The following is an 11245-nucleotide window of genomic DNA, read 5'->3' as shown; positions in this document are numbered from 1 at the left end:
GATAAAATAATTATTCAGTGGAGAAAAGGATAAAAAAAGGAGTCTGCTTGAGTAATAAAAAATAAAAAACATTAACAATAACACTGCCCTGTGTGTGTGTGAGATGTTTTTTATGGCGCTTCCGCATCTAGTTATCTATCTACAATTTGGGCCGCCCAATCAGATCCAAAACCTAATCAACACCCCAAAAACGTATACGGGCTGCCCAACTCAAACTGGGGTAATGTACTTAAGGCGGGCTGCCCTAATATATTGCATTTCATTTATTTTAATCTTAAGGGGTCGTTAAATCGTCAATCTTGGCAAAAATCAGATAAAATGACAAAAACAAGATAAAAAAAACCAAGAATAATTGACAAAGCAAGCCAGCTAAAGCATAATAATTCGAAGCAACTTTCAAAGTTTTAATTTATAAAAAATGCTTCCAACAATATGTTTTTATAATATAAATAATCAAATATTTAATATTGAACTTTATTACTCCAATATATAACTGTATTTTTGATAGGTTAAATCTTCAAATAAACTGGCGTGCTGTCAGGCTATTTTTGCAAAACGAATTCTGCTTATATGTTTTAACAACCTTTTTTCCCCGCTAAAACATAAATATCTTCTTGTTAAAAACAATCTTATTTAAAATATTATCAGATATTAAATATAAACACTTCTTTATTTAAATTTTAGTTCATTATCGTAAGAAGGAATAGTCTTTTTGCTAGAATCAATCTTTTACTTGTTTTCGCAACTTTTGTATCTGTATTTGAGCCAATTCATGGCAAAAAGAAAAAAAGGTAGGGAAAATCCCAAAAAAGGTCTTTGGAATATGGGAAATGTCAGATTGGGTCTTTAAATTTCGAAAATGACAGAATGGGTCATTGACCCAATCTGTCATTTGTGAAATTCAGGTGAATTGACAATTTTACCCTTATTTATTCATTCACTACAATGATTCAAGGAATCACTATAAGAGTTTAGGTGTTACTTAGATTCGTGTAGTGAATAACTACTCACTTTTTCATAGTCAGGTGTCTTGTTATTAACTACAGCTAATTTTGTAATCACTAGAACAATGTAAGCATTATCTAGATTTGTGTAGAGAATAACTACTCATTTTTCCATAATCAGGTATCTTATATTGTCAGGTACCTTATTATTAACTACAACGAATCTTGTATTCACTAGAACAGTGTAAGAGTTACCTAGATTTGTTTAGAGAATAACTACTCACTTTTGCTCAGGGGCAAAAATGTTAATTCGCCTGAATTTCTCAAATGACAGATTGGATCAATGACCCATTCTGTCATTTTCGAAATTTAAAGACCCAATCTGAGATTTAGTATATTCCAAGAGCTTTTTCTGGGATTTTTCCAAAAAGGTATTTGAGCCAATTTAAAAAAGAAAAATGACGGCAGTCCGAAACACCCGCCATCTGGCGGGAAAAGAATTCATCCGGGCAGTTCGTTTCCCGCTTCTCTTCGAATCATTTTAAGGATTCTTCATTTACGATTTGTTCAATTATCCATCCATCGCGTTCACAGTTGGCGCTCACTACGATTCGATTCATTCGCCCCACATGCCGACCATTGCCGGGCGTAAGCTCGCCAAGGAAGCTCTCTCTGAAACAATGGCCGTCGTGGCGGAGAACACAGCTTCTGCTGCCCGATCTGACGCCAACTCCACTCCTCGTAAGAGGAAATTGAGATCCGATGCGCCACTGATTATGGACAGTCCGATTTCTCCGCCGACCAAATGGAAATCGCCTCGCCGATGTAGCAGTGAGAGCCTAAATCGTGCTGTCACCGTAAGTGAGAAGTGAAATATGAGTACGTAATTCGGATGCTTGGTCATCGTCGGTTACTGAATAAGTTGGTTGCTTGTTCATTATTTGTAGGCAAATGAGATGGTTACTAATGAAGGTAAAATCAAATCGCATAAATCGCTGTCGGAGTCAATGCAGGATGGTTTTGCTGATAAACCGAAATGGAACCCCAAAGGTAAGCTTCGTTTATGCTGACTGCTGAATGGTTACGTTATAATCCAATCGAAGGAACATACTGGACTGTAAAATAAAGATAGGAACGAATCTCAGACATGAAAGAGTAGGAGGCACCGGGAGTTGACTTTTGCAATGAGAAATATGGCAACCACAAACGGCGGTGTTGGCTTTTATGGAACAAATACAACTCTCCGCTTGCCGTTTAGATATTGATCACATTCTTGAGAATTGTTCATTTTGCTATGTTTATGCATCTGAACTAAAATGCACCTGAAGACATGTAAGTGCAAATAGGATGGATAAGGTTATTGCCGTGCTGAAATTGCCACAATAATTTGATAGTGCTGATGTTTTTATTATTGGCTTTAATGGTTTTGAATTGTTGCTTGTTTGATACCTTTTGTGATGCCTGCTTTTATTGATTAGCAGATGGTGAGCAAGTAAGGACAGTGAAGGAGGCATTGCACGTGTCTACGGCGCCATCTAAAATTGTCTGCCGTGAAGACGAACAGAATACGGTTTTCGAGTTCTGTAAGTCATGCATCGAACATAAGAAGGCCGGGAGTATGTACATATGTGGGTGTCCTGGTACTGGAAAGTCGCTATCCATGGAGAAAGTAAAGGAGCTTTTAGTCGATTGGGCTAGACAGGTACAATACTTTGGTTTGATTACAATCTTCAATTTGATGGTATGATTCAAGTGTGATGCTTATGAATCTCTCTAAACCTGTGTAGTTATATGACTTTTTTAAACTTCTTTCTACGTTTGCATGTTTTTTCCTCGCTAATTATACTGTGCTGCTAATCAACTCCCTACTAAGCGCTTCATACATGAAGTGTCAATTGAGATTCCCGGGAGATTTTATTTATAATTGATCTCTTTTAACTTACATGGTCTTCTTAGAACCGTTTTTCTTCCTTGCACTAACAATTACCGGTCTGATTTATAGGCAGGCTTCCTTCAGCCCGATGTCTTATCTGTGAACTGCACATCACTTGCTAATACATCCGACATTTTCATCAAGGTAGGCATATGAAAGGCGGAGTTTGGTAAATTCAACATGTTCGCATACTGACCTACTCTTTGTTCTGACAGATACTTGGATTAAACCAACCACGGGGAAAGAAGACTTCAGCTTCTCCCTTGCAACAACTTCAGAACTTGTACTCTCAAAAGTCATCAAGCCAGAAGATGACGTAAGTATCCTTACCCTAAACATTGCCATATATAGGCACTAGAATTTGTTGTGTATTCTGACAAGCAATTACTATTATTTAGTAGTGCTTGTTTACTTATTTGGAATGTCGTCTAACATTAATTAAATACATCTCCGTTGTGACAGATTGATAGTGGTCGACGAATTAGATTATCTAATCACCAAAGATAGGGCTGTGCTTCACGATCTCTTCATGCTCACCACTTTCCCATTTTCTAGATGTATATTAATAGGTAAAGTTGTTGACTGAGCTTTGTCATTATTGCTATTAACCTGCAATAGATTTTGGGCCGTCGAACCTAACTGCGTATTTATACAGGAATATCAAATGCAATTGACCTTGCTGATCGTTTTCTTCCAAGGTTGAAATCATTAAACTGTAAGTAAAATCAATCCCATAAGTTTATGCTAAAAGGATTTCCCTGACTTCCAATCTCTGAATATGGCGCCTTAATACCTCTCTGATGAAGCTGGCCCTTTTCTATTTGGCAACATTGTTACTTATGTTTGCTTTGTTCCAGGCAAGCCTATAATTGTAACATTCCGAGCATACTCTAAAGAACAGATCCTTGGCATTCTGAAGGAAAGGCTAAGGGTAAGATTATTGCCGTTGGTTTATTGGTATCATAGTCATCCGAACGTTGAATAACTAGTTTGATCTCCAGAGTTGGCCTCCTTATGACCCATCTGAGGGCCCCAAAAAAAAAAAAAAAAATCTCCAGTGGCTATATAATTAATTGAATTATACTTCTCTCTGTATTGTTGATTATTGTTTAATAGCTGCCTGTTCCTCTGCCAGGAGCTCCCTTACGCTGTGTTCCAACATCAAGCACTAGAGCTCTGTGCCAGGGTAAGTCTATACGTTGTCTAGAGAAGTTTATATTTGCTGCTTAGCTGACCATTTCATTATTAGCGGTCTTGGCCACGTTCTGTTCATTATTAATGAGATCATAGGTATGTAGCTAAGCTATGGCCTGGAATGTGCTTAAGGGATCTTTTGACACCTGACTCGGCATTGATACTAAATTTCATGTGCATGCAAACACAAGGTCTTCCATATAATAGCCCTCCTAACAGATCCCTTTTCCAAATTGGATAGCCGCCCAAAACCATTCCTCTTTTGGCAAGAGTGGTATTCAATTATATGTTTGGCCGAGTATTTATGAGAGGAGGACCGTAGAAAACTTACATCATCATTCATCTTAAAAGCTTAAATAGATGCTAACTGACATTGCGCATTGCAGAAAGTTGCTGCTGCTTCTGGAGACATGCGAAAAGCTCTTTGTCTATGCAGGTTAGCCATTTTATAATAATAACAACTGATAGTTGTTTCTGGGCTAATGAGAGCACAATGAGTCGGTAATTCTTAATGCTAGAACATAAGCATAACATGACTCAGTCAATTAGATTGCCTCTTATAAATAATGAGTCAATCATTCAAAGTTCTTTTTACTATATTAAAACTGTAGTCAATTAGCCCCTATGTTGCTAATGAGGCCTTTGGGCCACCACTATCCCTCTGAGATTCTGAACCACGGGCGTAGTCTTTGATTTTAAGATTCTCGTTTTCTAATTATTTAAAAATAAATTGTACAAGAATTTATCCACAGCTTTTGTTGATCTTAGAGTTGCATTTACATCTTAGATAAACTAATAGCATTCTAGCAAGAGGTGATTTTACTGTTGATATATGATCTACTTCGGTCATTAGGCCGTGTGGGAGCCTTCAAAGGAATGTGTGTAATAATTTATTTGCTTTTCAGGAGTGCAATTGAGATGCAGGAGGCAGAAATTAGAGAATCTATTGGCCTTTCAGAAATTTCATTGGAAGAGAAAGCTCCCCCTCAACAAACGATAACTTCTGACCTCGATCATGTGAAAAAACAAGAATTTGATGTCGTAAGTGTTCACAATTTTGCTTTAAATTCGTGGTTCCAACCTTGGATGGATATTTCATCACTTTAGACTAACTAAAGTGCAAATTGAAGACAGCTAAAGAAACGATATTGTAGTATTAGGGTAAAAATTTGCGCCGAAGGAGAGTGTAAACTTGCTTCTGGCATGCATCCCATTTTGACCAATACTTAGAGTTTTGATTAATCTCCCATGTCTATAATGCGATGTGTCAAAGTTAACCCAGATCTTTGTAGAAGACAGTGACACGTAAAGTCTGTGCATCAGTTCTGATTGAATCATCAATAGTCAAAGATGTAGGCAACTTAATAAGATTATGAATTTTGATGTCCAAAGAACTTCTCTTTTCTTCATGTTTTCCCTGTCATTTCAGTAAGCTTTGTCATCAAGTGTTTGTTAAAGATATTCGCTTTTAGGTTAATTATGTTAATTCCAAATGTCAGGAAGGTTAAAGAATTTCCTTTCCTTGCTTTGTAGCTGAAATTTTCATAATGAATTGCAGGTAAGGATTGATCATATGGCTCTTGCCTTGTCCAAGACATATAGATCACCTGCGGTGGATACAATACAATCTCTACCACATCATCAACAGGTATCCTTGAATCAGAACATGTAAATGTTCCTGCATGAAATAAAGAATGCTAATGTTGTGAGCCCTGGGCTTCATAAATCTTTTCTTCTAAGCTGGAAGCCAATCAGCCATCTCATTAAAGTAAATCTGAGCAGTCCAGCCTTAATATTATATGAAATTATTAATAAAATATTAAATCATTAAAAAAATGAATAAAGGAATTCAAACTGCTAAATTTAGCCAGGACAAGTTTAAAACTGCAATAAAGAAATATTTTAAAAAATTATTTCAAAACGACAGGAGAATGAAATGGAAAAAGGCTGTTTAACCGTGACGGTAGTTGAGAAGTTTTGAAGAGTAAAAAGTGACGAAGCATTTTTCAACTTTCTGGCTTCTACCGTTTCCTATGTGCAATTAAGTGATGTCAATCTCCCGGGTTACTCATTTTACAACTTGATTAGCTTTCTCAGTATTTAAATTGCTGTAGTTAATATTCTTTTCTGGACATTTACTGCTTCCAGATCATCCTTTGCTCTTCCATGAAACATTTCAGTGGAACAAAGAAAGATACAATCCTTGGCGAGGTATGCTTTCCAGGCATCATAGATCAATGTAATAATTTGATTCCATCCTAAATATATATTGATTTCTATTATCGTATGCAGTTGTACAAATCTTACGCGGGCATATGCAAGTCTTCACTGATTCCTCCGGCTGGAATTTTGGAATTTTCAAATATGTGCAGAGTATTGAATGATCAGGTATCCATGACGATGTTTACTGCTGATATGTTTCTTTAGACGTAGTAATATGTCACTGGCATTCATAGAATTTGACCCACTTTTGAAAGAAGAATAATCAATTTATACATCAAAATCACAGGGGCTTATTAAACTAGGGCCATCACGGGAGGACAAATTGAAGAGGGTGACACTAAGAATAGACGAAGCTGACATTACCTTTGCATTGCAGGTAGTTTTCAGAAGTTTAAGCCCTTTTATGCATACCATTTAATTTTTCCCTTTTTAATTTCTATCAGTATTTTTGGCTCACCATTCTAACAAATCTTTTCCATCATTTAATTTTATGACACAGGGAATCCGTTTCTTTAGAAACTGTCTTCAGTAATTCTTCTTGGGCTAATGATGGCGGGTTCAATTAAGCTTGATGTTTGAGAATATATTCTTTCCTTTCCTGATTATCGCTCCATGCTTAAGGTTAGAACCTATTGTCATTTAATGATTTTCAAAAATATTTCTCCCTTTAAAAATATTTTTACTGCTTAATTGTTTCAATTTCTTATAATATAGATTTACTGGATTAATTTCTGTACGCCCATATACAAAGGGCGCAAACACGTCAAGCCATTAGCCCATAACTGATAGATTACTAAATTCATAAACATGAATAATATGTGTTAATAGATACAAATTTTTGCTGATTCTAAAGGCGTTCACGGTATTTATGAACTATACCAAGTATCGAATGTTGACCACTTTCAGGCTTCTGCATATTTTCCCCCCGCATGCTAATAGCTTTTCTTCCTGTGTTCATATGCAGTTGACATCCAGCAATGATGATAAAAAACAAGTTTCCTATTGTTTGCATTATTTTTCGATGGATAAACAATAAAGCCAAGGTGAATCAATTTGGCCGGAGTTTCCTGTGAAGAAGGGAAAACTTCTTTAGATATAGAGCTCTTAGTTTTCTCGATGACAATTGTAATAGAAGAAACATGATTATATGCAAGAGAACTTAGTTCCTGTTCATTCCCTTGTCTATTATATCACAGACAATACACACACACACACACACACATGTACATTGTTATGGAGGTAAATTATTGGTTAAGCATTGACAGAAAAATCAATAAGCTTTCCCATCGCCTTGGCACAAACACGCCCAGTTGGTGACTGAAAAAGGAAGTAATTTCAGGTAGGCGTGACGCTTTGTCGTGGTTTTCGAAGACCTAATTAAGCATGCTTGCTTGTATTATTGTCTTTTCATTTTTGTTTTTATATTATCATGAGAAAATATGTGAACTATAACTTCTACAGGGCACGGTATCATCAGTAACTTGAAATTTCAAGTCTTTCTTGGTTGGCATTTGTCTTCGAGAGGAAAACATGTTTAGTTTATTGGGACAAGGATCAACCGTGGGGTTTAATTGCAAATTATTTACAATCTTTTTCACCTTTTACCAAGTCTTCATTTTGATTTTTGGGAATAAGACAAAATGATATTGAGAAAATGAGTTTTACAAAGTATAGCAAGATAAAGTACAAATAGAATTCCAAAAAAGCCTAAAAAAATGAGACGTATGAGAAAAATTGCGTAGTAAAGATGAAATCTCCTGCTAAGTTATGGAAGACATTTGGGTAGGATTACGGAACAGTAAGTGGTGACTTAGATTCTGCAATAAATGGGTCAGAGCTTGCGTTCACTAGTTCCATACCAAGTCTTCATTTTCACCTCTCATGTCTGGTCTACTCTTACAATGCAGAGGACTCTGAAGCCCTTCTGGGGCATTTTGAAGACAAGGTGATAAATAATGTTGCGGAGGGTATCCGACCAACTCCCTCTATTTTTGGCAACTGCCACCATCATCATCCGTTATTCCGTTAGGGTATTTTTTTTTTTCAGTCCAATTTATCCGCAGTTAGTTAATTTTTTTTTATCTGAAAACTATAATAACTAATTTATAATTTTTTTAAAAAAAATAAAGTGCTATTATATTCAAGATTTTTTAAAGATAGGATTCAGTTATTTAAAGATTTTTAGCCGGACAGTTATTTACAGATTTTAAACATTATTTCATTCTGGCAATGAATCAATGATTACTTTCATAAAGATTTTATGAAAAATAAATATTATGTTAAAATAGATAAATGTTAAAAGGTGGACATATAAAGGAAGAAAAACTCAGTAGTGAAGATTCCGATTACCCCCGCCAGCTGTTTTAGTTGCAGAATTCGTAGGCCGTGTAGAAAAACGACGCAAATCCACCTTTCAGTCTGTTCGGGGAGAAATCGAGAGGGAGGGACGAATGGAGAATCTATGGCGCGCAGCGACGGGTCAAGACCCGAGACCTGAAGACTACGATGGAATCGAGTTCTGGTCGAACCCTGAGCGAGCCGGGTGGCTCACCAAGCAAGGCGACTACATCAAGACCTGGCGCCGCCGCTGGTTCGTCCTCAAGCAAGGTAAGCTTTTCTGGTTCAAGGACTCCTATAGCGTCTCCCGCTCCTCCATCCCTCGCGGAGTCATCCCCGTCGGTTCTTGCCTCACCGTCAAGGGCGCCGAGGACATCATCCACAAGCCCTGCGCCTTCGAGCTCTCCACCGCCAACACCACCATGTACTTCATCGCTGACACCGAAAAGGAGAAGGAGGAGTGGATTAACTCCATCGGCCGTGCGATTGTTCAGCACTCGCGCTCCGTTACGGACTCCGAAGTCGTCGATTACGACAGCAGACGGTGACTTTGTGACGCATGGTTTCCAGATGCCCTCGATTTGTGTGCATAATCCGTCTTCCAAGTTGTAAAATTTCTCATAATCTTATGGAATTTGTTATAATTTCAATGAGTTTCGTGATGGGTGTCTTGGATTTCTTGATGTATAATATTTTCGAGTTGATCTGATCAATCTCATTTGGGTTTTCCCATGCCCGTTCTGATCGTTAGCTGCCGGAGTAGACATCCTTTGTTGCTTCTTCAAGCGGATCCCGCTGAGCTCTGATTCAATTTCCATCGGGAAAATTATTGGTGCCCAATTATTATCCTTTTATTTGATTGTTGCTGTTTGATTTACTGCCCAGCCTTGACTCTTATCTAAATTTTGTGAATTTGTTTCTTGTATGAATTATTACAAGTTGTTTCATCGATCCAATTATTCCCTTTTCTATGTTTGAGGTTTTATCTCTGAAGTTGTGGAAGATATCTAGTCCCGTTCATCCAATGTTAGTTACTGCTTCTGCTTCCTTTTTTTTTTGGGTATGACTGAGACCTGCAATCTGATTATAACCTTTCTGGAATTTTCGCAATCATCTGGTGTGGGAGTATAGGACTATCTTCTAATATTTCTTTCCACGCGTAATTAATCCTTCTCCATTCTCTGCCTTGTTATTCGGCCTTCGCTGCAATTTACTTGGCTGAAATCTTAGGATATCATTTTCGTATTTAACATGTGATGTTGCAATTTTACATTAATCTGCTAGCATTTTTTCAGTCTTAGTTGCAATCTAGCTTTTCTTCTCTCCCTTCTTCAGTTCTCTCCTGAATGATATTTATTTGTTAGATTTGACTGCGAGCAACCATTTTTTCCTTTAGCCGGTTAGTTTCTAGCGTCCAGTAGTTAGGGGTTCTCTTTTCTGTCTTCTTTATATCATTGGAAATGCCTATTTAATCTCCGATGTTAAATTTTCTTAATGCCTTTTTTTCCGAACAATAACAATGCTTAACTTAGTGTTACATACCTCTTGTGCTCTTTTAGGTGGATACACCAACTATGCTTGAAACTCACAGTTTGACTCGTTGATCTCTCTGCATTTCCTTTGAACTTAAGTCATAGAAGATACTGATGTGTTCCTTTCTGTGCCCCTCTTTGGAAGTGTCATGACTCTACCGAGGAAAATATAACCATCCTGTGCTATGTGAGGTCTACTTTCATAAGATAAGCAGTTCACCACGTCCTATGCAGGATTTGGTTCTCAATGTTTCTGCTTGCCTCGCATGTTCAACTCATTTGCTTTACTTTTGACTGTGATTGATAAGGCAGATGCCAAGTTCATATGGCATCATTCTATGTTTGAGTTTATGTTTGCCACACATGTTTAACGCAATTGCTCTAAATATATTGCTTTTGACTGTGATTGACAAGGCAGATGCTGAGGTTATGTGACATCATTTGATGTTTTTGCCAATGAAGGGGCTTATAGTAAGTAATTTGGGACTTGGAACTACGTGATGTTTTATTTCTGGTGACGAACCCCGAGACCATTGTTTTATTTCTGATGTTTTATAGTAAGTACCATTGTAAGACCTTGTTTTGGGGGGGGGGGGGAGAGAAGATGAGGGCACTGGAGAGAAAACCTCCCTCTTTTAAAAACACCTTGTTAGTGATCAATTGCATAGTATCAACTTGCATGTTTTACCTGCTAGAGGCTATCCTGAGTTCTTTGTATGAATGTGAGGTTGGGCTACATGAGGGGCAACGGTATATGTATTTCTGTTAGTGGAGGACCAGGGCTATAACAATTGGGACGCTCATTTCGTTTTCCATAAAAAAATTGGCTTTGGATTCTGAAACAGTTTTCACTTTGCGAGTAGCAATAGTCCTGTGCAAACAAATTACTCTGTCCTTAGAAGTGAAGGGACTTCATCACCATTTTGACACGAAGTGATTTAACATGACAGCTATAATGCATAAAAAATGGTAAGGGAATCAAGATTGCTGATGAGGAATGTGATAATATAGTTGTAGTGGAAGCTTTAGTTTACTTTGTAAATCATTTGCGCATAGGCCTTATGTGTGCGTGTGCCCGCCCA

At 37.4% G+C, this 11245-nt stretch overlaps 2 protein-coding genes across 2 annotated transcripts; both read left to right on the top strand.

Moving 5' to 3' along the window:
* Nucleotides 1–1591: 1591 nt before the first annotated feature.
* Nucleotides 1592–7564, top strand: LOC114740702 (cell division control protein 6 homolog B). Its single transcript, XM_028928912.1, has 17 exons — nt 1592–1801; nt 1892–1994; nt 2426–2646; nt 2947–3021; nt 3093–3193; nt 3340–3446; nt 3533–3592; nt 3735–3808; nt 4013–4063; nt 4458–4507; nt 4977–5112; nt 5630–5719; nt 6220–6282; nt 6364–6459; nt 6581–6670; nt 6794–6915; nt 7259–7564. Exons 1-16 carry the CDS (start codon nt 1625–1627, stop codon nt 6824–6826), a joined length of 1527 nt encoding a protein of 508 aa, XP_028784745.1. The 5' UTR covers nt 1592–1624; the 3' UTR covers nt 6827–6915; nt 7259–7564.
* A 1070-nt stretch (nt 7565–8634) lies between these two features.
* Nucleotides 8635–9602, top strand: LOC114740556 (pleckstrin homology domain-containing protein 1). Its single transcript, XM_028928713.1, has one exon. It carries the CDS (start codon nt 8745–8747, stop codon nt 9177–9179), a length of 435 nt encoding a protein of 144 aa, XP_028784546.1. The 5' UTR covers nt 8635–8744; the 3' UTR covers nt 9180–9602.
* The last annotated feature ends 1643 nt before the right edge of the window (nt 9603–11245 follow it).

This window comes from Neltuma alba, unplaced genomic scaffold (assembly GCF_004799145.2).
Source record: "Neltuma alba isolate B1F8T4 unplaced genomic scaffold, ASM479914v2 tig00003186_pilon, whole genome shotgun sequence".
Lineage (NCBI taxonomy): Eukaryota > Viridiplantae > Streptophyta > Magnoliopsida > Fabales > Fabaceae > Neltuma > Neltuma alba.
The sequence above is the reverse complement of the archived record's forward strand: the minus strand, read 5'-3'. Positions and strand labels throughout refer to the sequence as shown.